General features: G+C 40.9%; 1 protein-coding gene across 11 annotated transcripts in view; it reads left to right on the top strand.

The window, feature by feature from the left end:
• Nucleotides 1–24,884, top strand: part of mef2d (myocyte enhancer factor 2d) — a 94,812-nt gene that overhangs the window by 52,717 nt on the left and 17,211 nt on the right. For 4 of the 11 annotated variants that reach the window (XM_067511857.1, XM_067511859.1, XM_067511858.1 and 1 more), the window contains exons 4-8: nucleotides 3,456–3,590; nucleotides 3,742–3,879; nucleotides 12,181–12,412; nucleotides 17,210–17,266; nucleotides 23,964–24,139. In XM_067511857.1, coding sequence (XP_067367958.1) covers nucleotides 3,456–3,590; nucleotides 3,742–3,879; nucleotides 12,181–12,412; nucleotides 17,210–17,266; nucleotides 23,964–24,139 — 738 coding nt within the window. The remainder of the gene's footprint in view (nucleotides 1–3,455; nucleotides 3,591–3,741; nucleotides 3,880–12,180; nucleotides 12,413–17,209; nucleotides 17,267–23,963; nucleotides 24,140–24,884) is intronic. The other 7 variants (XM_067511861.1, XM_067511863.1, XM_067511868.1 and 4 more) reach the window with 2 other exon arrangements.

The raw sequence follows: 24,884 nt of genomic DNA, 5'->3' as shown, positions 1-24,884 counted from the left end.
TTGAAAGAACTTTATTAATCCTGGGGGAAATTGCTTCGCAGTGCTACAGCTGCTCTCTGCTCAAAAACAGAACCACACTGACATAAATCCACGTCTCATAAAACAAACTGTGAACGCACGCTAGCGCACATTGAGAGTCCTCACACAAATGCATGTGCAGTACGTGTCGGTCCATGTGAACATCTAGTGTCATCACACTTTTGTTTGCAGGCTCTTTATCTCTTTGTGTCCCCACAGTCTGGGGGCAGGAGGTCCATGCTTCGATCACGTCCTCCACCCCGCCCTCTGTCACATGCCGCCATTGTCATGTTGAAGATGTTTTATTTTAAATTTTTTTCCTTTGGTTCCTTATTTTCATTGTAGGTCAGAGTTTACACACACACACACACACACACACACACACACACACACACACTGCAGCTCCCTCCACAGAGTGTGTTTTCTATGAACTATGGACTCCTGCACGTTACCATTCCATTAAGCTGCAAATCAGAGCTCTGACCTGTTCTAGTGAACAGCTGAATCAGGCGACCGTCTCCGTGTTGGAACAAATCTGTCTAATAACCTGTTTCTGTGGGTAGATGAAACGCAGCTTTGACACTGGAATGATAATAACGGCTCGGATTTTTAATGAGATTTATATCAAAGAGCGCTTTTGTTATTGTTACTAAAACTGCCTTTACCCTGACATCCAAATGGCATCATTACCCTCTTGCCCTTCACCATTTTTGAGGTTTTAAGGCCAATTCATCCAAAATTAAAAGAATCCGTGTCTCTGCCCCCTCTGGGTTTAGTCGGGAGCTCTTGCAGGTACAAGTTCCCGCCGGCTCCGCGTTCGAGACTGAATTTCATGCAGTTGAATCATTTTCACTTAGCAGTGGGAGTCGGGAAACACACGCTTGTGTTTTAATCAGACCACCACTACACTGCAGTCTCACTTGACACAGCAGGTGGTTGTTAATTAAACCGAACACAGCGTGTGAAATATTGAATATAATCATAGAATACTTTGTTCCTTAGAGTTAACCTATGAATTGATACACTGTAAAGATCTGTTATTGCATGTTGTGGAAATTGAGCCTTTACAGGACCAAAACTTTGTTGCTGTTTTTTTTTTTTTTTAAATTATAACCAAAAATCATGTTTCACTTTTGCACTTTCTACTTTCTACCAGTTTGAAATGCATTATAATATATATATAAAATGTAGAGTGAACAGTTAATTATAGTATATTATATATATGTCGATATATAATATAGACATTTACTATTTCTGATTTCCATTTATGTCCATTCATTTCTGATTGGTATTTAAATTAAAAGAATTAAACACTGTTGGAACCGTGCATAGTAAGCTTCTCTCAAACCTACTATATTATATTGTCTTTCAAATTATTTGCTCAGTATTTTAGGAACTTTGCAGCCTAAGGCAACTTTTTTCAGCAAACAAGCTAAACATCCAGTGCCCATCCAGTACATACTGTGTAATAGGCAGCGAAAGTGGGACATTTAACAAGCAGAGAGCCAGAAAAGTTTTTCAGGAGTTGGTTGAGAACAAATGGAAAATAAAAGAAAATTGAAAATTGGATTCATTAAACAAGCAAGCCAACTTGAAATTACATTTTAATTTAAAATTGTTATTGTAGCTCCACTATGTGTGTTTGTTACATCTTCACTATAATTGTGTCTCAGCAGTGTGTTAACAGTGCAGGCAACAGATTTCCATGACAAACAATGGACTGTGGGGGGAAAAAAATACTTGAAATTATATTGGAAATAAAAAAGAAATAAAAATTCCTAAATGGTTGTCCACGATCTAATAAACACACAATTTGTATTTTAAAAAAGAAAAACTAAACTAAGAACTCCACAGTATGTCGAAAAGGTCACTTTGCAATTATTGAGGACATTGTAATATATTAAACCAGATCAAAAGGCTGCTTCCTTGATTGGACAATGGACAGATTCTTGATGATTTTGAAGTATATATTTTTCACCTCAAAGACACATTTTTATTTTATGCTAGTTTGTAAGTAAATTATTTTAGATGGAAAGTAAATAAAACTTACTAAACAAGTTGCTACAAGGCCGTAGATGTGGGCTCTTCTAAATCTATGTATGGGTGATGTCATGATGCCACTACAGTTTTTACAGAAAATAAAATTAATCACATACAACGATCACAGTAGAGAACACGCTCTGACAAATAGCAACAGTCCTCAAGAAAAGCACAGAATTTTTTGCTAGTCATGTTTTTGATTCTAAGTTGCTGAAGGGGTCTGTAGAGTAACGAAGTCTAGATACAGTGTCACTAATAATTGAATTACAGCTTTTTGCAGTCGTTTATTGTAATCACATATGCTGACACTGTGATTAGATTCATCGTGCAGCACTATAATTAATTGTTCACACTACATTTTAATGTTTCTTGATTTAAGTGCAGCATTGTGCCAGTTTTTTTTTCTTTCTTTTGTTAATTCTTACCAGTTCAGTTCATAAAATCTATCAGTGTATAGACCGACCGTAGATCGGTCAGTCATAGATTTTAAGGTGAGGGATTTTCTTCTTTTTGGACCACTCAGGGCTAAAGCTTGAATTTGGACCACAGAAAGCTCCTCAGCTCTGGTTTAAGATCCATTCTGCTGCCAGGATCTATCTGCTTGGCTGCGTGGTCAAGGGCCCACCGGGCAAAGCTACTTAACGGCAAATCTTGTTTAGCAGAATCCTCTCAAAATAAGAGCCTCTATCTCCGTCTCTCGCTCCCCACGCTTTCCTCTTTTTCTTCTCACCCTGAAGCGTGCCAATACTGACACAACCTGACTGCCGTTAGCTGCGGCGCTAACACCGCCGCACGCCTTCTTCCTCAGCCTTTACTCTTTTTGCTTTGCTCAACCACTTTCCCCAGTGAAAAGCTTCACACCAATTACCAACACTGTTGATTAGTCGGTGTGTGCAGAGGTGTGATGCATGTCTTCTGACATGCAGCTCAGACTTGCACAGTGTCTCGCCCTGTAGAAGTGCCACGGGAAGCTACCGCAGACGGTAAAGATGGAGGTGCTGGTTTGCTCAGGCCACATCCTCTGATTTCAAAGCTCGGAATGGGAGTCTGTAGTTTCTTCACCCTTGTAATCCATGACCTCCGGTGCAGATTTGGCAGTAATAACTCCTTTTCATGAACGTTGACCTCACAAATCGAACAAGGCTGGTCAGAAAGCCTTTTCTGCGAGTCCTTAACGACACTGCTAAGAAAAAAATGACCTCTTGTATGTCACCATCTGGGTCAATTGTTCAACTGACTTTTACTGCTTCACTCTGATAAAGTAAACCGAGTGTGTGAGTCTGTACTTTTGCTGCAATCAGGTTGATCGTATGTGTTTGAGAAATGAAAGTGGTGTCACTTTTTTTTGTAAATGTGCCTCCTCCTTCTCCTCCTCTACCCCTCTCTGGCCGCTTCAGACGTTGCGAAAGAAAGGCTTTAATGGCTGCAACAGCCCCGAGCCCGACGGCGACGACTCCATCGACCAAAGCCCGCTAAATGAAGACAAGTACCGCAAGACAGAGGACCTGGACAGCCTCTTCAAACGCTACGGCGTGAGTACTGTCACACTTTTATCACCTTATCTAACCTACCCTTTCTCCTCTTCTTCTTGTCTTTCTCTATCTACCTCTCCCTCTCTGTCTGCCCTCTTCTTTTTCTTCTTCTACTCCCTCTTCTTCTTCTTCTTTTGTTTGGGGAACGAAGGCTCTGAACAAGAAAGAGCACCGGGACTCTGAGAGCCCAGACCCCGAGGAGCCCTTCTCCCTCACCCCCCGCACTGAGGAGAAATACAAAAAAATTGACGAGGAGTTTGATAAAATGATGCAGAACTATAGGCTGTCAGTGAGTACCACCCTCCCACCCCTGTGTAACCCTCCCCCTCCTCCTCATGTTGGCGCCCTGCTGCTGCTGCTGACTAGACAGCCGGAGGTTTTCTGGCTGCTGATGGCGGCCTGACTACTCACAGTGCACTTGCCCTCACCATTCCTCACCCCTTTACCTTCTCCACTTCACCTTTTTCCAACAGCACCCCCACCCTCCCCCACTCCCCCACCTCTGATGGTGTGTGACTGAGCAAGAAAGGTAGGGCAAAGACCTTTAAAACAAGTAAATCCACCTCTGGTAAAAGTACAAAATCAATAGGTTCAGTCTTCTTAATTGTAAAATCAGAATTTTTCCTAGTCATGACAAATCATAAAATTTGAACTGAAATGCAGAAAAACATCATCCTTTTGAGTCATTGTCATCTATAACCAAGTCGTATTTCAACTGGTTTCCTCAACAAACCTTCAAACAAACATCATTTGTCACTTTCTGTCGATTTCTTTTGAGATGCCATTTGTCTCATTTCAAGGTTATTTGCAGGCAATCTTTGAAATATGTGCACTAGGCAATATGTGAGACAGTCCTTTTACTGGCAGATTGTTCTAATAAAAAAGCACTTCTAGGGCTGAATTACAATAAAACATAACATCAAAACTTGACGATGGTGTCAATTTCTTGCGGCTCTTCAGATGTATAACTTTGTGCGAGTCCTTACAAAAAGCAATATACCACCAAATGGGGCACGCGTTGCTGTGATTATTCATCTGAAGTTAGAGTCATCACAGTGAAGAGCATCCTCAGGAGTATTCTGGCTTTAATATACTGTTTCTGATGCCTCTGCAAGTTCAGTAATGTACAAGAATAAACAACAGAGGGAGAGGAGCACTAACTAGGTCCCTGGTTTCCACTAAAGTTGGCATAGCAACTGATATTGCGAAGGGAAAATCATGCTTTATGGTGATAATCAACACATTTGGAGCATGCCTTTGAGCAGTTGGTGGCTTGTCTGAAATGCCAGTTGTGTAATACTCGGCAACACTGAAGAAACAAGCGTGCAGTTGAGGGCACGCTGTGTGCATCAGGGCCGAGTGCGCCGCCGACAACACAGGTAACGCGGAGAAATTCAAGGTGCAGCTGCTAACTGGTCGTCACTCACTGCGTTAGTCCCAGTGCAGCCCGGCTCCTCCAACTGCTCCTGACCTTACCCGGGTTCTGCCTCCTGCCTGGCACCCTGCCAAACCTCTTTTACCACCCTGCTCCTGTGCCAATTTCTCCGTGATTCATTTTTTTTTCCTCTGTGCTCGATAATGCCATTAACGTCACTTTAATAAGTAGCACTCAATTTACAGCCCCTCTTCCTGTCTGCCTGCTTCTCTGATTGGTCATTTGGGATTGAACAGTCACATTGAGGCACTGCAGGAGAGTTATTTCTAAAATTATACATGCAGGGTTATACCTTAACAGAGAAGTCCTTTACTCTGTCACATAATTAACCTTATTTTTTAATTTAATTGCTGTAACATGGATCAGATTATGAACAGGTTAAAATTAAAACTAACTGTTTGACCTTTTACTATGAAATGACCAGGGTGCAAAATGTTTTTAATATTTATTAAAGCCAGGCTATGTTGTGCCATTTATTCAACTGATTTTAGTAGAAATATGTTCTAAAACTTGCTTTATTGTAAAGAGGTTAAGACAGAACAACACCAGCAGCAGTGCACAAATACTTGCTTAAGATCATTTTTGAGAGACTCACCCTTCTGACCAATCAGAGAGTTTCAATAATTTCTGCTTGATTGGTAAATGTTGCACCTTCCCATTTACTGACATTTAATAATGATGAATACCTGACAAGGCGCAGCGTAGCAGATGGTAGAACAACTTAACGGAGCAAAGTCTTAAACTACTGCTAGTTGAAGTTGCATATTGTAGCTTTAATGGGCCACATCATTGATTACACCTGCTGTGTCTAATGCAACCAGCAAAATCCAGTCATTGTAATGTTTGTAAGCACTTTTATCAAGTATCTGTTATCATTCACCAATGGATCATGAAGGTACATAGGTGGTAGAAAAGCTTCCTCTAATCATACTGGAGCTACCACTAAAACTGTGTGTTCTCAGATACCAACATGTCACATGCATCAGAGCTAATAGAGAGACGGCGTCGCCCCTTAATTTAATAATCTCAGTGAATTTCTCTCCTCCTGAGTTTGATCCGTGCTCCGTCAGCTTCTCTGTGCTGTGTAAGCACTGAATTGAAATTTCTTCAGAAAAGAAAGCTGCAGCACAGGAAGAATAGAACTCAATCTACCACCCCAGGTGAGACAGGCTCTTGGCGCTTGTCGACTGGACGCTCGCCTAATGCCGCTAACGAGTAGTGTCCCCGCCCCCGTCACCGCTCTATCCCTGGTGTCTCAGCCAGCCAGGCAGCCTGCCTGCCCGGTTTGCCCAGCACACCTTTCACAAGGCACCGGCAAATGGAAGCATGCAGCAGCCCCCACACGGCTCCCTCCCTCAGCATCATAATCCCCAGCATGACAGCTAGGGTCCGGGACATACAACCTTAATCCCACTTGTACTAAACTACCTCCTGAGGTAGGCAGAGAGTAGCGAGGGAGGATGGGCAGGACACTTGACTAGAGGAAACCTGGGCTAACGGATCCGTTCCCCTTACACTCACACCACAGTTTTTTTTTTTTTTAATTCACCGGAAGGTTTCTGGTTGGATCCTGTTCTGGGTCAGAAAATTGAATAAGAAATAAGATTTGGTCCTAGTGCCCTTGAGCAAGGATTTGAACATCTTCAGTGTCTCCTGTAGAGGAATTTCTGAAACAAAGTTAATCACATCTAATGCAGTTGCATCTCAATAATAATTTTTTTTCCAGGGGTGGGTCTGGAAACTTATTATAGAAATATATAAATTTGCATAATTGCTTTTTTAAAAAAGTTGTTTATAATTATAATGATTTACTTCAGCTTCATATTTGGTCATTTTCTCTGATAATCATTCTGAGTCTGACCACCTCTGGCCTCCTTCTGGGTACACACCTGATTAGTTCATCATATTTTCATTAAAATGCAACAAAAATAGTAAAACTTTAAATCTTCAGCAATGGGAACTTTGATTGTAAAGACTCAGTAGTCTGGAAATCTAAAAGTATGTTTAGAGATGAATAAAGATTCTAATAATTTTATGTCTGTTGTACAAATTCTAAAAGGTTATAAAAGGCACGATTGATACCGTAAAACAAACTTTATTTAAATTAATTCTCATGTAATTCTCTAGAGCTTTAACAACTAGCGTTAACTTGTTTAAACACATCCTCATTGTAAAACTCATGATGATTATTTCTGCGAGATTCCTTATAATTGTATAAGGTTTTTGCCCTGCTGTAAAACAGTGCCAAGCACAGAACATCCGCATGAATAATGTCAGCTCAGTAGAAAAATACACAGTCATTTGCCTTAATGGACTCTTGGTACTGAACGTTAGCTGTGAGGATGTGTTTTCATCAGTAAACATTAATGACCTTGACTGTGATATGATAATTTGTCAAGCTGATTCTCCCAGACATCTCATTTAACGGAGATGTTGAGCTGCTGGTTTTTTTTTTAATCTTTATTCAAATATTGGGAAAGTAGAAAGGCAGCAACTAAAAACGAATTTACTGGTCAGATGCCAGCCAGACACTTCTCTATGTGAGATTGTGAACCTTCACAGGGTTCCAGGACAGAAGCGAGGGGATGGGAAGGGGAAACTAGGCCAGGACTTGAATTCAATCTTTGCCCTTGCATCCAGGAAACACACCCTTGTTGAGAGTGCTCCTCTGAGGAAAAAATAGGTTAGCGCTCTCTTCACACAGAAGAGGCCTCAAGCTTCCTCACGTGGGCTTCTGGAAAATCTCCTAGTCAATTATTTACCCAACAGGTTCTTATTGTTTTTTCCCCCTCTCTCTCTCTCTGTGTGTTACATCTGCAGGTTGACAGGCAGGTCCCTATTAACCCCCCTGTCTGCTATTAGGAGCATCAGTGTTAAGTGGAGTTGGAGTGGGTAGATGTAAATTCACTTGTAATTTGCAGAAGACATGGATTAATGCTCAGCGGAGCACAGTGCAGAGCAGGGTGAGGACACATTTAAATTTCATATTTAGAGAAGAAGTGAAGAGGTTTCGCAGTTATGTCACCAATCTCCTAGCAACTCAAATCTGGCAGAGAACACATTATGGTTAGAATATTACAAATATGTAAAATAAAATAGGAGAGATGCCTGAGGAGGGTTGTTGTAGCTGGCTGTAGATTTGGCAAAAAAAAAAAAAAGTGCTGCAGAACGTTTTTGCCAAGTTTTATATCAGGATCAACTGATGTCAACGTGGCTCACGATGAATAATGAATAATTAAAATAAACAATTAAATCAACTAAATATGTAAATTTATCCCAGAATTTTCTTTTTTCCTTCTTCCTTTTTTTTTTTTTTACAATTACATCTGGTAGATTTTGAGATTGATGGCAGTTGCTGTTAAAGTTAAATGCCGTGTTCCCTTTTTTTTCCCAACTAAATTCTAACAAGCACAAACCGCCGAATAAGAAAAGCCAAACTGAGAACGAAATCTAAATGGAGAAAACATTTGGAAACACTTTTATTAGGGAATTTAAATGTTCAAACCAGCTCATCATACTGAAAATTCCACAGCTTCAACACACTTCACATACAAAAATAAACAATAGAATAATACACACCTTCTCTTGCCAAATGTATCTGGATCTCGTTGAGATTCCCTGATTAAATAATTATTAAGTGGCAAACAGCTTTAGAGTTAAATGTTCGGATAAATGTTAAATGTGTGTTCAGCTGGTGGCTGAATTCTTAATGTTGTATTAATGTTACAGTTGTGAACTAAAAACCACATCATCTACGTGTAACGGTTACACTACTAATGTTAGATGTTGTACATTAATACTGCTACTAAATAAAATAAATAAAATGTCATATTTAAAACTAAACCCAATCTGAACAAATGCTTATCTCATGTTAAACAAATATTCATGTAAGCTTCCAATAGAGTCATGTAACGTCTGTGGAGACAACTCCACAGAACTTGTAACTAAAAGCTCTAAACTCAAATCTCCTGTCATTTTGTCAGCGAGACCCCCATCAATCCCACAATGCAATGTGCGGTGTACTAACTTATGTCATTGTGGAATAATTAGACGCCAACGGGACTGCAGCTAAAACACGGATTCCTCCTGTGTCTAAGAGCTATTGAGACCAGCTGCCAATCAAACTTTTTAGTGTTTTAAAAACCTTCACAAAATTTCACATTTAGTTTATTAATATTTATGTATGTATTATGTTCCTACTTTTTTCCTTTTTTAAGCCAAAGTCAGCAGAAAAAAGGTCAATTTCAACATGTTTAATCCTAATGCTCCTCCATTTGCTGATAAAGCTCACGATAAAAAGCTCCAGAAAAGTTCATAAATTAACAATAGGGATCTCTCCAGGGTCTGATCCTGCCTTTTTTTTTTTTGTACTTGTACACGTAAAACTCCTCAGATTCTGCGCTAAATACCACGTAAGCCTCTGCAGCTTAGGTGGAGGTGGAAAAATGTTTGAAAATTGATCACGGCAAAAATATATTTGTATAATATTAAATGTTTTAAAAACATTTAATATTTGTGACTGACATCACTTAAGTTATATTTCTGTGTAGACTCTACAGTTCACGTTGTCCACGCTGCGATTATTAAACCCCCGTCACCGCCATATTTTGTGTCCATATTTGCGTAACTGCAATAGATTGATGAGGTTTTTACTGTCCAGCAACTCATACTAGAACCAAGACCGTGTAGAACTTGGTGTTGGCAAGTACTCAAATGTAAATACTTATACTCAGTCTGGAAAAAATTAACAACATAGTAAACTAGTGTTTCAGCTGCTGTCTTCATAGTAAAGAATGAACCTTGAATCTCAGCAAAGCCTCGCGCAAAAATTCAAAACAAGACATGGGTGGAAATAATCCGTTCGTGGTCAGAAATCTAAAACGTTCCCATTAGTCGTTGCCTGAGGTCAGAAGGTTGTTAAAACGATTCTGATTCCTGCTTGAATTATTGAGCAAAGACACGCAAACCCGTCCTGTTTGTATAGGAGCTAAAAACTAAACCCCCCCACAAAAACTCACACTATTCCCTTTGAGGATAAAGCCTTTCTAGTGTTTTAGGCTCCATGTTTACACACCTCAGCCTCCGTCCTGCCCCCCTTTGCACTAACCCCCATCACCTCCCCATCCATCCCTCCTTTTACCCTCTGCTTGGCCAGTGTGCAGTGGTGCAGTGCTGTCTTCACCCACCCTGGTCCCCACTAACAGCTCTGTCTGAATACTCTGCTTCACCAAACGCCCTCTGTACACTCTGATGGGTGAACTTTAAATTCAGCGTCGGGGATTTGTTTCGCTGTTAGCTGTGAGGACAGACTTTGACCTCACTTTCTCTTTTACTTGAGCAGTAAATTTTGTTAAAAGGCAGGGCAGTGCTTCGTGTTAGAGGATTATTTGAATGATTTCCAAAATTTCTTTCTGGATATAACTGGGATACAGCTTGGCAAATTTTATTCCAATTATTACTGTGTAACCCTGTGTCAGGACAACATGGAAAAAGAAATTTGTCTACTGGCAAAAACAAATTCAGTTAATAAGTGACATGCAAACATTCACTTCACTTGGGTTCAAATGAGATTTTCTCTCAAGAAAACCTATATTAAAAAAAAACAAAATGTTAGAAAACATTGTAGAAGGAACAAGAGGCAGAGATCAAGGGCAGGAAGGTGCCCTCGTCCTCCTCTTTATTAAACTGGGTCCCAGGCAGTTTGAGTACAGTACAGAGCAGCACTGGCCCATATTCTATAATTAGACGTCCTTCTTTCAGGTCGAGTTGGAACAGGGTGAAATGGATCGGATGGCTGGACCACCTCAGGTCCTTGCCCTTGATTTTCAGGTGGCGTGGACTGTCATCTATTCGCTTACTGTAGGTCAACTCAGGTGAAGAGGTAGACCGCTTTCAAAATAATAAAAGACTGAAGAAGTGCAAGAGAAACGGGAAACGCGCATTAGGTCGTACAGTTTATTAACCAAACTCTGAGGGGTGGCCTCACGCACATGCACACATACACTGCACTCCAATGTATGTTGATGATGAGCACATGTCAGCAAGGGTGGTGGGAAGTACCTGGAATGTGATATGCACGCTATGAAATGTCACCAATAACCCGCTGCTGCGACGGGAGTTTTAACCTGGCATGAGACGTGAAAGGCAACACAGCTTTTTGGCCTTTCCACCACATCACTTTGCATGCTAAAACTGAGCAGGTGTGTGTGTGGCAGAGAGAGAGAGAGAGAGAGAGAGAGAGAGAGAGAGAGAGAGGGGTTTAAGTTGTGTGAAGAGTTAATTTCCAAAACGTGTCGCATTAAATGCACATTGCAAGCAATTGTTTTAGATGGATTTCTTTTGGGTTCATGTCACTCGGGTTCATTAATGATGAGATCAAACCCATTATGCCCTGGAAGGTTGGAAATCAATCTGCAAAGATATAGTTTGCTTTAGAAAACGTTCATCAATCAGAATTAAATTCCAAAGATCTAACTATCAAGTAAATGTATCTGCTTTTCTTTAACAGTAAGATTTTTTTTTTCAACATGTTCAGTTTTCTTTTTTATATTTCTGGTATAGGGATGTGTTTATTGTTTTCTATCTTTAGAAACGGACCGGGTTCCAATAAATTCACTAGATTATTACTGTTGCAAATGGATTGAAATGTTGACAGCTTTTGCACAGACAGTTACCCGTGTGAACAAAACAAGGTTTCACTAGTGAAATATAAACAGAAATGTCTGTATTTTGAAATGAGACAGAATAAAACTAGAACAAAAAGAAATTGCATTTAAACACAAGGTTTGACATCGTTATAAATACACTGTCTCTTAAATAATTATAAGCATGTTTCCCAAAATCCTCTTTGAAACAAATGAAAGTTTAACATCACTAATCATATATATATATATATATATATATATATATATATATTTTTTTTTTTAACTTGTATTTATGTATGTATATTATCAGATGGTACCTAACAGAGTTTTTATAAAGTCACATCTGGTTTTGGAAACACTCTTCCTGGTGTGATTGGTTGTTTGGCTGCCACTGTGTTTCACCTGCAGGCTTGTTCGCACTTCTGCTCGTCATCACGCTGTATATGCATACATTTGTGTGGCTGGGGCAAGAATTAGCAAAGTCTAAGCCCCTACCCTGTCTCTCCACCAGTCTACAGTCCCACAGCCCACCTTCTCCATGCCAGTCACCGTGCCAGTATCCAATCAGAACGCGGCGGCTGCAGCGGCCCTCCAGTTCAGCAACAACCCCGGCGGCGCCCTGGTCACAACCACCTCCTTTGTCACCTCCACCCTCACGGACCCCCGCCTCCTGTCGCCACAGCAACCAGCTCTGCAGAGGAACACCGTGTCACCAGGGTTACCACAGCGACCAGCCAGCGCAGGTAGGAGACGCAGCTGGACTGCTCTGGTGAAAACTGTTTCTGTCAACTTTGCAGCAAATCAATAGTCCGTGGCATTTTCATATAAACATGCGGTTTCAATAGTCGGAGCTGCCGATTGATCCGAACAGTTTACAGAAGATTTTCCATTTGTAGTCCCAAACACCAGGTGAACTGGCCGTCTGCTTGAAAGGTCTCCTGATGCTCAGCAGCCGATGGGTTTTTCATTTCTGAGAGCAGCAGCTTGAGACTCATAACTCATCTCAAGCTTTCTTCAAAAGAAAATCCAAATAGAGTAGCGCCCACACCATTTGATTGACAGGGCAAATGGAGACTAAATAAAAGAGTTCAGGTAAAAGTATTACTTTAAAAGAATAGCTTTAAAGTCTTTGAAGTTTGTCCTAAACAGTAATGTAAAATTTTAATCACTCATTTATTTATTATGTATCTCAACCTGTGTGGTCAAGAGGAACAATTACGACCAGTAATCATTTTAATGAACTGTAACTTTAAGACTCAGTATTGTATTATGACAGACTCAAAAACATGTGAAAGTGTCCTTTAGTTTGGATTTAGAATAATTCCACAGAGAACTCAGTAACAATAACACTGTAGTTACTAGCAGACGTGTATGCAGAAAAATATTTAGCAGATTATTATTAGGGGTGGAATAAATAATGTTACAAAAATAGCAAAGTTCCATAATCTGAGCTTGTGACCAAGTTTTTTTGTTTGTTTGTCTTTTATTCATGGAGGTTTTTCTATTTGTAAAGGTTTTCCACAGCCCGGAAAACAAACTTTTAATTTTATTTTAGTTTTATTATTCAATATTATTATGACATCATCCCAGTGTAGAGTCTATAAAGGAAGCAGGGCTGCAGGAAACTTTAAGAAACTTCCATGGTCCATATGCCCACAAAGCTCACAGTTTAGCCTACCTGCTATCATGTTACACCTAGTATATAGCCCACCACCAGTTTACCACAAGCCGGCCAATGAGAGCAGAGCGGGCTGAGGGGGTCTCAGAGAGAGACAGATCCTAAAAATAGAGTTGAGGAACGGGTAGTGCATAAAGATCATCATAAGAAAAATAAACAGTTTTTGGAATTGTAAATCATTCAAAACTGTTTCACTAAAGCACCTGAATAAAAGGAAATCTGAAATTATGCATTCAATTTAACAAATACAAAAAATCTTGTAAATGAGATATTATCATGTGATTATAATTAGTCGTACTTTATTGTACGATATGCTGACATTAAATTGCATTTACTGGGGGCTTTATGAGAAAATGAGAACTCAATAGCTTTTTAAAAATTAGATTTTTTATTGATTTTTTTTACTAATATTTTACTGTTGGATCACTGACTATGTCTTGTTGCTTTTTGTGGTGCAGACATCAATACAACACAGTTTCTCACATCTTTATTTCCAGCACTTAAGTGAGTGGTATCATCAAATTGCATCCAATAGTCACCGAGTCGTTAATCGTCACCGAGTCGTTAATCGTCAAAGCGACTACACGATCTCTGCTGTAAATGTGGGTCACAGTTTTTTGCTAATTAGCAGCATCTGTCAACCCTGTACAATACTATGTGTAGTGCATGTGACTCATATCCCAGTTTAAACCTGTGACACCTGCTCCACTTGTTTTAGATTTTGTTATGATTTCCTTTCTCATATTAAGTAACTGTGCATTTTTTCTGACAGTATGGAGCCTTTTGGCAGGTCAAAGTGCTGAAATGTCTCCCATTGCGGATTCGAGCCACCTTTTAATAGAAACGGTTGTCATAGCGATGCTGTTTTTCCATAAGGTGCTACAGGTGTTATTTTACTGCCCTCCATCAGATCTGTATACGAAAGCACAGTTCATGTAGCAGCAGTGTTTTATAGGAAATTTTCTGAGTTGACAAGCAGCAAAATGACTGTAGGAGTAAGTCTGAGTGTGTGTATTGATGTTCTGTCCAGCCCGCATGCTTTTTACCTGTCAGTCCAGGCAACTGCTGTTTGCTTAAATAAGTGCACATTGCTTTATAATGACAGAATCCATCATTTCTTTGACTGAGGCTGGTACACTCCCGTGTGCGCCTGCTGCCTCTGTGTGGCAAAGCAATCCTTCACCCTCCGACTAAAAGGATTTGTGCCCCATTTTTGCGTCTCAGACAAGGTTACTTATCAAGCTTTGTTCCGACCAGCGTAATCTCATTGTAAGTCAGAATTAGGTGATGTAACGCGCAACAAATGCATTACAGCATCTTTCATAACATGCCGTTCTCCGAGGCAAGAGGGTCTCACGTAGCAGTAATGGACGTCCCCTCCCTACCTCCCTCCCCACTCACAACCTTAGCACTGCAAATACTCTGTACCCTGTTATGCAGCCCACATTACCAGAGATGTATTGGGTTCGTGCTGATTGCTTATTGGTGTTTTTCCATGCATCTGTGCAGCCAGATATTTTTCACTTGCCTCTAATGGCCCCAGGTTTCTGCCTTTCTGAAAAGCATTTGACCCTAAAACTGTATCTGTAACACAAAAGGTACAGAAATGTGCTTTCTACCATTTATGGAGAAAGTGAAGATAATAAACATATTTAGCCATTAATGAAGATTGAGGAGCTCTGTCCCTAAACGTTTTAAAGCGTAGTAATTGACTCATTTTCATGTGTTCATCTGAAAAATTCCAAATATTTTTCTCATTTTAGCTTCATTTTGGTGAGCAATTTAGTAAAACGGATTCAAAACAGTAATGTTTCAACCCATAAATCCAAAACAAGAAGCTAAAAGATGCTAAAAGGCTTCCTAAAATCAAGGGTCAAGCAACAGATGATTCTGTACAAGTGACCTCTTTCACATTACATTCATTGAATTGATCCGCTGTTGATACAGAACTATTGATTACCGCAGCTTTAAAAAGTGTAAATGCAGACAGGTTAGCTCGAAAACTACCTTCACATTATGCTTAAGTGGCCCAAATTCTTGGTAAATTTCTCCCCCCCCGCCCGATTCACGTTAATTTTTAGAAGGAAAAGGTTTTGTATGTATTTGTATAAGATCTTATGCATAACCGGCTCTTTGACAAAGCGACTCCTGATAGAACACAACCATCAGATCAAAATCCTGTGCTTTTTAAACGTCTGACTTCAGTGCACAAATCCTCTTGTCATTAGTCATTGTCAGTATCACAAAGCTGGATAAACACAAAAACAGCAAAAGACAGAGGCAGTGTTCAAAGGAGAGAAGAGACATTTATGGAAAAGCTTCTGTTCAAACTACAGAATTGGGAACATGATGTAACTGTAGTTTTTGAGGAAACTGCGTCTGTCTGATGATATTGTTCACAGTGGAAACATGAAACACATTACTTACAGACAATAATGTGAAGCATGAATGTAAAATAATCAGATCATAATGTGAAAGTGTCCATCAGGTTGAATATAATGTGAGGTATTGAAAGACAGCATTAAACACTTTGCTTTATCTTGTTCACTTAGAAAAAACAACAACTAAAAAACTCTAATTCAGCTTAATCAAAGTCTAGTTTTTTATTTGGTAAATTGTTTTGCTATCACGTTCAAAGTGTTTCATCTTTCTTGTTATTTTTCATCGTCATTAGCTCATTAATGCAACATCAGCGTCCAGCCGAACTAGTAACAGTCACATTCCTGTTATTAATTTGCTGAAGTGTCAGCAGGTCACATCAATGGCCTGGTGGATCAATGGGTTAGGGTGTCGGGCTGGGATAGAGAAGTCTGCAGGATCAAATCCCAGCCCACACACCAGGTACATTCTAACATGTTTATGTGAGTGTATAGACCTATCAGGTGCAACATTATGACCCCCTGTCAAATACAATCCAACACAGAAGCTCTGCCACGAATTCGACTTTTACAATGTTATAATTTCTTAGTTTTTAGGTTGAAACCAGCAGAAAGGTGATAATGTTTTGACCACTCTATTTAAAATGAGTGAGGCGGCCAAAAACATTAGACCCCCCTCTACTTAGAAAGCATTCCAGTACAACTCCACTACCCACTTTTACACATAGTAGAATTATCCCCTTTCTTACAGTTTCAACCTAAACGCTCAGAAGTTCTAAACTTGTGAAAGTAGAATTCATGGCTGCTGTATTTGATTGCATTAAATTGCACAGGTGGTCATAATTTTATGCCTGATTGACATATATATTCACCGATGGCAATAAAGCTTCTATTCTATCTTTAACTGCCATTATATGCGAGATTCAGAGTCTTGGCCAATAAACCCACCCGTAAAACAATTGGCTATTACGGTCATTTCTATTTATAATAACTTACTAAGTTAACGCTATAATAAGTTTTACCACAAGTTCTCATATCTACTGTATATGAAACAGCCCTGCCACCAAAACACACCAGGCAGATAAGATCACCGGAAGTTATAAAGTATTTATTTCACTTTGATTGAGAGTAATTAAATCATCCAATATTTTCTTAAATACCTTTGGCTGATCAGGTTGTTCATTTTCACAATTAGAAAGGAAAACATTTGATTTTAAATATGACACAAGTACTATTGAGAAGCAGCGGAGCCTGCACTTAAAAATTGAGTGGAGATGTTGAATGGAAATGAATTACGGTCCTTCACAGAGTGAAGTGAGTGTTGATAGCAGTACCACAACTGACATATTTTTTTAATGACACACTTGATTAAATTTTTCTTTTTTTTTTTTTTTAATGGCATATGCAGCAATTTTAAATTAGTGCTGTTCATATTAACTGTGTGATGTGTGAAGTCACGACCGTGGTGTGTCTCCCTGTCGCAGGTGCTATGTTAGGAGGAGATTTGGGGAACTCGAATGGAGCCTGCCCGAGTCCAGTCCGTAAGTAAATATTACTCCTTTTCATGCTTTGCATTTTTGAGAAGAATTAAGTTTGCTCTGATTGAAACACACACACACTCCACTTTCTGTGTTTTTAGCCAAATGTTTTAGAACAAATCCATTTTTCATTCTGACTCGGAGACAAAGCAGTGCACAGTATTTTATGTCTGGCAACAGGCTCAGTCACGCGTCCACAACTTCCCGAGCTGAATCGCGAGCACAAATAGTCTCGCGCACAAGCACAAAAACACCTGTCGACTGGTGACAGCTGAGGGTCACAGTACAAGCTGCTTGTAAACAGTCCAAAGAACAGAGCTGGTTTCAGGTTGTGAGCAAGACACGCGGGGAGTGTGCCAATAAAATGGGGAACAGAAACAATATTGTTGTTTCTGGTTTCCTGACGCTGGTGTTTCCCACAATTGTGAAACCAGAGGTTGAATACTGGACAATATTGCTGGTGTTGGAGTCCACCAGCTGTTAGATGACTCGCTACAGTAGTTGGTGAAGTTGTGTTTAATGTTGGAGTCTTTGTCTTTGCCATCATTTCAAATTTCAGTGTGGTTTAAGCCAATTTGGTGCAAACAGATGAACTCAGAATTCTATAAGAGCATTAGAAGGCCACTCCACCTAAATCTCATTCATCCTCGCTGAGCTTAAGAGTCAAACACACTTCCTGTGGGGGAACCGCGCGCAGCCTCCTCAGCAGGCAGGCGCATGACCTCACAAACATGGAGGCGTTTGTACTGGGACCATAAACGCTGCCGTCCACGTTGTTCCTCTGCGACACCGCACGGGGTGTGGTTGACCACAGGGTTTCTGCAGGGCTTCCGTAGAAGAGGAAACCAAGAGAGAAGCTGAACGTTAAAACATTTTAGTCTATGCGTTAATATTATAGAGGGTCATAATAGTGAATCCTAAAACCCTGAAATCCGTTGGCATTTTGAGCCTTCGTCTTTGAGGAACACTGAATGAAGACGGACAGCTCGTCCAATGAACTCATACTCGCGGTCTTTATAAGAAAGAAGAAAGGCTTTCGTAGAAAATGTGAGAGCACTAAATCAAATTACAGGTTCGGCGTTTAGTGGGGGGGACGAAGTCATGCAACCGTGGCGTAGATTCACTTATAACCTAACAATAACTTTGCACTTCTGGCAAATGTAACTGGGTTTTAAAAGGTCTAAAAAAAATTTGGTATACAAAACGTGCGAGTATCATACACTTGCTTGTCACTTATTTTCTGCAGTAATTCAGTCCCAGTCGCCTTATTCAAGCTGATGCATTCATGCAGATAGTTTGGGTTTAATCCACTGAAGATGCATTTAATGAACGAGTGGTCAACACCATTGTCCCGTGTTTCGCTTGGATTTGTCTGTGTGTGAAAGGACAGCAAAACAAGTCCCCTGGTCCACTGATTCAGACCAGAGCAAATGAACCATATGTCTGAAAACAACCTTAGTTTAGGAGTCAGATATTAGTTTAGTGCCACCGTTTTTTTTTTTACTCTTCAGCTTTCCTCTGCTCTTCCTCCCCCATCACTCGTATCCTGTCTCTGTCAGCTGTTCCCCCTCGTCTCCTCTCTGGAATAATCTACCGCCCCGCCCGACTTACCACTTCCAACACCCCCTCCCCCAGTCCAACTGTCCCTTGTCTTGGCACAGGACTCTCCTCAGAGGTGACTTTGACACTGGCCAGGCTCTCCCCTTCAATCCCATTAGCCAGGACAGAGACTGCCAGCCCGCCTGTAGTAATAGATATGATGGGAAGGTTTTTTTTTTATCCTGTATATTCACTTAATAAACATACTGTCTCTGGCTGAGGTGGACCAAAAGAAATCAATACATTTATATTAATTCGGTATTGATATCAGTGTTTCTCCGCTATTGAAGCGTGTACAGTATACAATGTGTGAAACGTTGCTTTCAAAGGTTTGTGTCAATCAATGCAAAAGTGTAGTTTAAAGCCACGTACTGTCATTTTAAACTGAGTTAGCACTGGCTGCATTACAATGCCACGAGATCAGGGTATCGCTTTAAAAGCCCACTGTTGTTTGGTGGGACTTCTGTGGCAGCTGTCCAGCGTTTTGTGTTTGAGTTTGTAGCTTAATAAGTTGTCGACAGGCTATGAAAAACATCTTTAGTTAGGAAAACGCATCACGGTCGTCGTGGCTTTTATAATCTCTGGTTTTATTCTTAACCGCCGTGTTTGATTTAGATTGAAATTGACGCAAAAAGAAAAAAAAAAAGTCAGGATAAATGTTTTAACTTTAGAATGATATTATAAGTTGAGCATTAGTTAGAAGAGCGTTTCAAACTGGACTTTGTTGCAGTCGTGTGTAGAATGGTGGGATGGAGGACGACGGAGTTGGTTGTGCAGTAAATGAGCGTCAATGTCACCATGTTTGCTGCAGCAGAGTCACGACTCCTTCGTGTATCGAAACACGAAACCTCCTCTGCTCAGGTGGCCCGATCCCCCCCCCACCCCCGTTCTTTTGCTTCTCAGCTCCTGGTCCTTTTTTCTTCACATCTTGTCTCCCACTCCCCACCAATGTCTCATCTTTGTTCCCTCCCTCTAATTCTGCTCTGCTCATCCCACTTTTGCTTTTACAATTCCAACTTCTCTCTTCGTCTTCGTTCGTACCTCCCTCTCTTCACCCCTGTCCCTTCCACCCTTTCTCAGTCATTTTCTCCCCCCCCCTCCTCTCGTTCTCGCTCTCCTCCTCCTCCCTCGAATCTGTCGTTCTCAGCTGTTGTCCAGGGACTCGGGGCCCCGGGAATGTCACCATTGACGTCACCCGGCATTCCACACATTCCCACGCCCAGTCTCGCGTAATAGGAGACATCACTCACACACAGACACTGGAGGAGCTCACACTTACACACTCATACACAGAGTGCAGCACATGTAAATGATGCAGAAAAGCACATACAAACAGTCATCATATATATATATATATATATATATATATACACACACAGCCACAGACACAGACACATCAGCATGTGGTTGTGACTCACTCACTCAGAATAGGAGTGTGTTCATGTCAGCCTCACACACACAAAGTTATAACACTGAGTGTGTTGTGCAAAATTTAGATATGGTTGCACAACACAAAATACAGGTTGTTCAAAAAATAAACTTTTCTTTAATTCTCAAATACGCTTGCTCAGTCAGTTCGGCCCATTGAGAAAACTAAACATGTTTTTTTGGTATTTCTCTCGGTATAAATTTACACAGGTGGTTCCTTTGGACAATCCACAAATTCTAACCTTCAATTTTTATATATTTTAAAGTAGTTTTAATGAAAACGGTCCACAGTGGATTATACAACACAGTTTCTTACAGGTTTTCCTATTCAAGTTTTCAAGGCTTTTATTAGCAACTCCAACATTTTATTTACCTGTGTCATGTTAAAGGCCAAACCAGAGCAGACACTTGAAGCCTGTCAGCAGCTGAGACCTGCTTGTTCACAACGAATATAAAAATAAAAAACAGAACCTCTGAGAGTCATAAGTCATCAGAATGACTTGTGTTTCCTGCTAAAACTCTTCACATTTTTGTGTTACCATATATTTTCCCACAATTTACTGTTGCATGGATTTGTCTGTTGACTTCCTTTCAAACAAGAATCCAACTCGTTTCCAGTAATAATTACACACAAATGCATGAAAAATCTACATCTGTCAGTTCCAATAAAATCTATTAGTCAGTGGAAACACAAAGATGCCAGGATGTATGTGTGTGTGAGTGTGTGTGTGTGTTACCCTCATAACTTGGGGTTACCACAAATCCACCACAGTTTTCCTTTACCCACAGCCATGAACATAAAGCAACCAGCCTCAGATTCTCTTCAGTCAGTGACAAACACATGCTCAATGCATGAAATACACACACACACACACAGGTCACCTGATGCAGGGACAGTCCACAGTGTGTCAGCTGGACACAGGTGATCTCATTGGTTCGATGGCTGCTGGGAAACCTCATTCCTTCCTTCTCCACTTAGTCCCTACATCCTTCTCCCTCTTCCCTCCTCTCCTCTCCCTCCTTCTATGCCTCTTTTGAATTCTCCCTGCTTCTGTCCCATCCAACTTACCTTCTCCATCCCATCCTACACTGTCCCCTTTCTCTTGCTTTTCTCTTTTATTCTACATTTCTCTTCCATCTCGTTTCAGTCACATGATTTGCAGCATCCTCTCCTTTTTACTTCCCTGCTTCCTCCCTCCTCTCTCTTTCCTTGCCTCCTCCTTCTCTCTCTTGTCTCATTCCCTATATCATCTTAATTCCTTTACATACCACTCTTCTCTTTTCTGTACCTATCTTCTTTTCTCTTTTCCTGTTCTTTTGTCTGGCCTCTTTCTTTCCTCCAAATTCTTTCCTTCTTCTCGTTTTCCCTCATTTCTCCCTTTTATTCTTTTATTCTCCTTCTTTCCCTCCATTTTCATTGTTCTCCTTCCAGATTTCATTCCCTTCATCTTTTCCTTAATCTCTACCTTGTTTCCTCCATTTCCTTTGTCCTTCCTTTCCTCTGCAAACATTCCTGTATCTTTCCCAGGCATTTTCTTTTCTTTTTTCTCCATCACATTACCCTTAACCTCATCTCATTCTCTCCATCCTTTCTTCCTTGCATATATTATTACTTCCTTAACTCTTTCTATAGCTTGTTTGTTGCTTTCCATCCTTCTCCCTACTTCCTTTGTCCTTACGTCCTCTCTTCTTTGCTCCCTTTGTTTCCCTCTCGTATCTCCCCTTTACCTACATCACCTGTCTTTACTTACTCTTTCTCTTTTTCTCTTTTTCCTCTCTTGTTCCCTAATTCTCCGCATCTTCGGTCTCTTCTTTTGCATGTTAATTTCATTTTGACTCGAGGTGGATTAAAAATAACTTGTTAAAAAATGCAGTGAACTAAACAATAGCTTCAAATGATCTTTGTTTAGCGCAGCTCCTCAATTTCCTCCCTTTTCTCTTTGCAGTATTTGTCTATACCCTCCCTGTTTTTCCCTCCTTCCCCACACCCTCAGTCCACTCCCTCCTCCCGCCCGCCTTCACCTCTTCTCACCCACTGCCTCCATCAGCCCTCTTCTCACTCTCACTTTTTTATTTTCCTCCCACTCTCCTTTTTTGCCTGGCTCCTGTTGATAGCTGATAGCAGAGGTTCTGTTTGGTTGTTGTTGTTGTCAGGTTTAGTTTATGAGCTGTGTATGTGTGTTTCCCTGGAGAGTGTGTGACTGAGATGAAGCAGAGTCACATGCCACTGTCGTCTGGAGGCAGCGTCATGGAGAACTGCTATCTGCTATCACACAAACGCACAGAGACACCCAGAGTCTGCCTGTCCAGGGGGAAAACAGCATTTGTGTGTGTGTTTGTGTGTGTCAGGGCTGGGAAAGTCCCTGCTGTCCCCCCTTTTATGTCCTCTGTCTCTGTTTGATTCGAGCCCTTCTTTTAACCTCAGCCGCACGGACAGGCTGCTGTCTGCTGGAGTCTTGTTGTCATGACACCCAGAAACCCACCTGAAACCAGCTTCTTTTGAAAAATCAATAAGCAGAACATAAAACTGCAAAATATTAGTCTTAGGAGGATTAAATCTACAGTGATAGACATCGAATGATAAGATAATTCCATGTTTCTCACAGTGTAGCTGTGGTGTTGTGCTGTCGGAGGCTGGAATGTGACCAGTGGTGCAGTTTCCAAGGAGGGTGCGTTCAGCCCCAACTTTCTGTAATGTTGTCCGTCATGTTGCTGGAATGCACGTCTGTAAAAGGAAGAGAAAAAGGAAAAGTACTGCACTCCGCAAAAAAAAAAAAAAAAAAAGGAATTTTCCATAGTATTTAAGGTGATGTTCTGTGTTTTTCTTAGCGTCAAACAAAAGGACCAACTACAAATTCTACTAGCAGGTGTTTATCTGAGGTTTCTCAGCCATAGAGCTACATAATTGTCCAAAAACATTTCTTCTCTGACACCCTTCCTTTCCTCGCATCCCTTGTCCTGCCTCCTCTGTCATGCTTTGGCTTCCTTTCATCCTTAGCTCCTTATTTCTACCCTAATGGTCTTTCCCTCCTTTTGTACCACCCTCAGATTCCCTCTCCTCTCCATATGATTCCTTTTACCCTTCCGTGTCTTTTTCCGTTTCTCATCTTTCCTCTGTCTTTGCCTGGTGCTTCCCAACCTCCTGTCTTCTGCTGTTTCCCCTTTCTCCTGTCTTTTTTGCCGAGCGCCTCCTTTTCTTTAATAGTTCAGGATCTCAGAAAACTAATAAAGCTGGGTGACGACCACAAGGCTTAGGGCTGAGAGCCACAGCAAAAAAGGTTTGAAAACCTGAAATTCAATAGCTTAATCTGGATATTTTTTGCAATGTTAGGAAGGAAAAAGTCCAGGAACTTTTGCGTTTGTTTTTTCCGAGCACTGAGACGACTGAAACAAGTCGTGGAGACGGAAAGTGGAAATAAAGTAGTTGTGGAGAGGGCGTGTGACAAGCTTTTGATGTGGAGGGGCTGCAGAAAATCGGAGCGACACCAAAAAACACTGCTCTTGCTGTAGAAACAATGAGGAGCATGTTGTGTGGCAGAGCGATCCAGCTCGCTAATGAGAGCGCACACAGGCAGACATGGACACACACAGTTCACAGGTAGAAAGAGACAAAGCGCACAACCTCCTCCAGCTCTACCTCTTCGCTAAACTCACCCTTTCTGTTTCTCCCCAGCTAATGGCTACATCAGTGCCAGGGCCTCCCCAGGCCTCCTCTCCGTATCCAACGGCAACAGCCTGGGGAAAGTAGTCCTGGCTAAGTCTCCGCCTCCGCCCAGCCCTCAGATGGTCAACAGCCGCAAGCCGGACCTGAGGGTCATCACCTCGCAGAGCAAGAGCCTTATGCAGCTGGTGAGGAGAACAGGACTACAGCAGCCACACAGGGACAAACTGGTCAAAACTCAACCTTTACCCTAATGTCAAGTCACATACATGCAATGTGCCTCTGTCCAGAGGTGTAAGGGTATGAACATTAGGTGGAATAAGAACAACTTATATTAAGGAGTTTAAATGTGTTTTTTTCCAAAATCCGGTATTTTTTAGCTTGAGACCAGAAACACTGCTATTGTCAGCCTGTAACATCTGCCTCAGGCTGTTTATACAAATCACTGTCCCAGCAAAAATCCTCTGTTGCACCCGACAGTGTAAAACTATGGAACTTAATTCTGTGACTGTCGTGTCACCTTCACTGCCTTCCACTTTAGTCAGTGACAGTGTGCACTCGCAAAACCTTTTATTGGTGTCGAACTTATGCCAAAGCATTCCGTCTTTGTTCCTGCCACAGTACAGCACTGTCTGAAGGCTGCACATAAAACCGGTTTTGCTTTTGACTGCTGACAATGCGGATTTTGTAATATGTTCATATGTTGTTGTTGTTTTTTTTTTTTACGCTTGAGTTACATGTAGTTTTTATAATATTTGCCTTGTTATACAGGTCTCTACATGGTAATTAAGGGTACTAATAATGCTAATAATGCAATCTCACACACAGACACTAATAGAAAGGTTGTGCAGGTACAGTTTGGTGAAACTGATGTGTAAGAGCAAGAGCAAATGAATATGAAAATGTTCTTGCATAAGGCCCATTAGGTAAAAC

Source organism: Channa argus, chromosome 7, assembly GCF_033026475.1.
Source record: "Channa argus isolate prfri chromosome 7, Channa argus male v1.0, whole genome shotgun sequence".
Taxonomy (NCBI): domain Eukaryota; kingdom Metazoa; phylum Chordata; class Actinopteri; order Anabantiformes; family Channidae; genus Channa; species Channa argus.
This window is presented reverse-complemented; position numbering and strand designations above follow the sequence as displayed.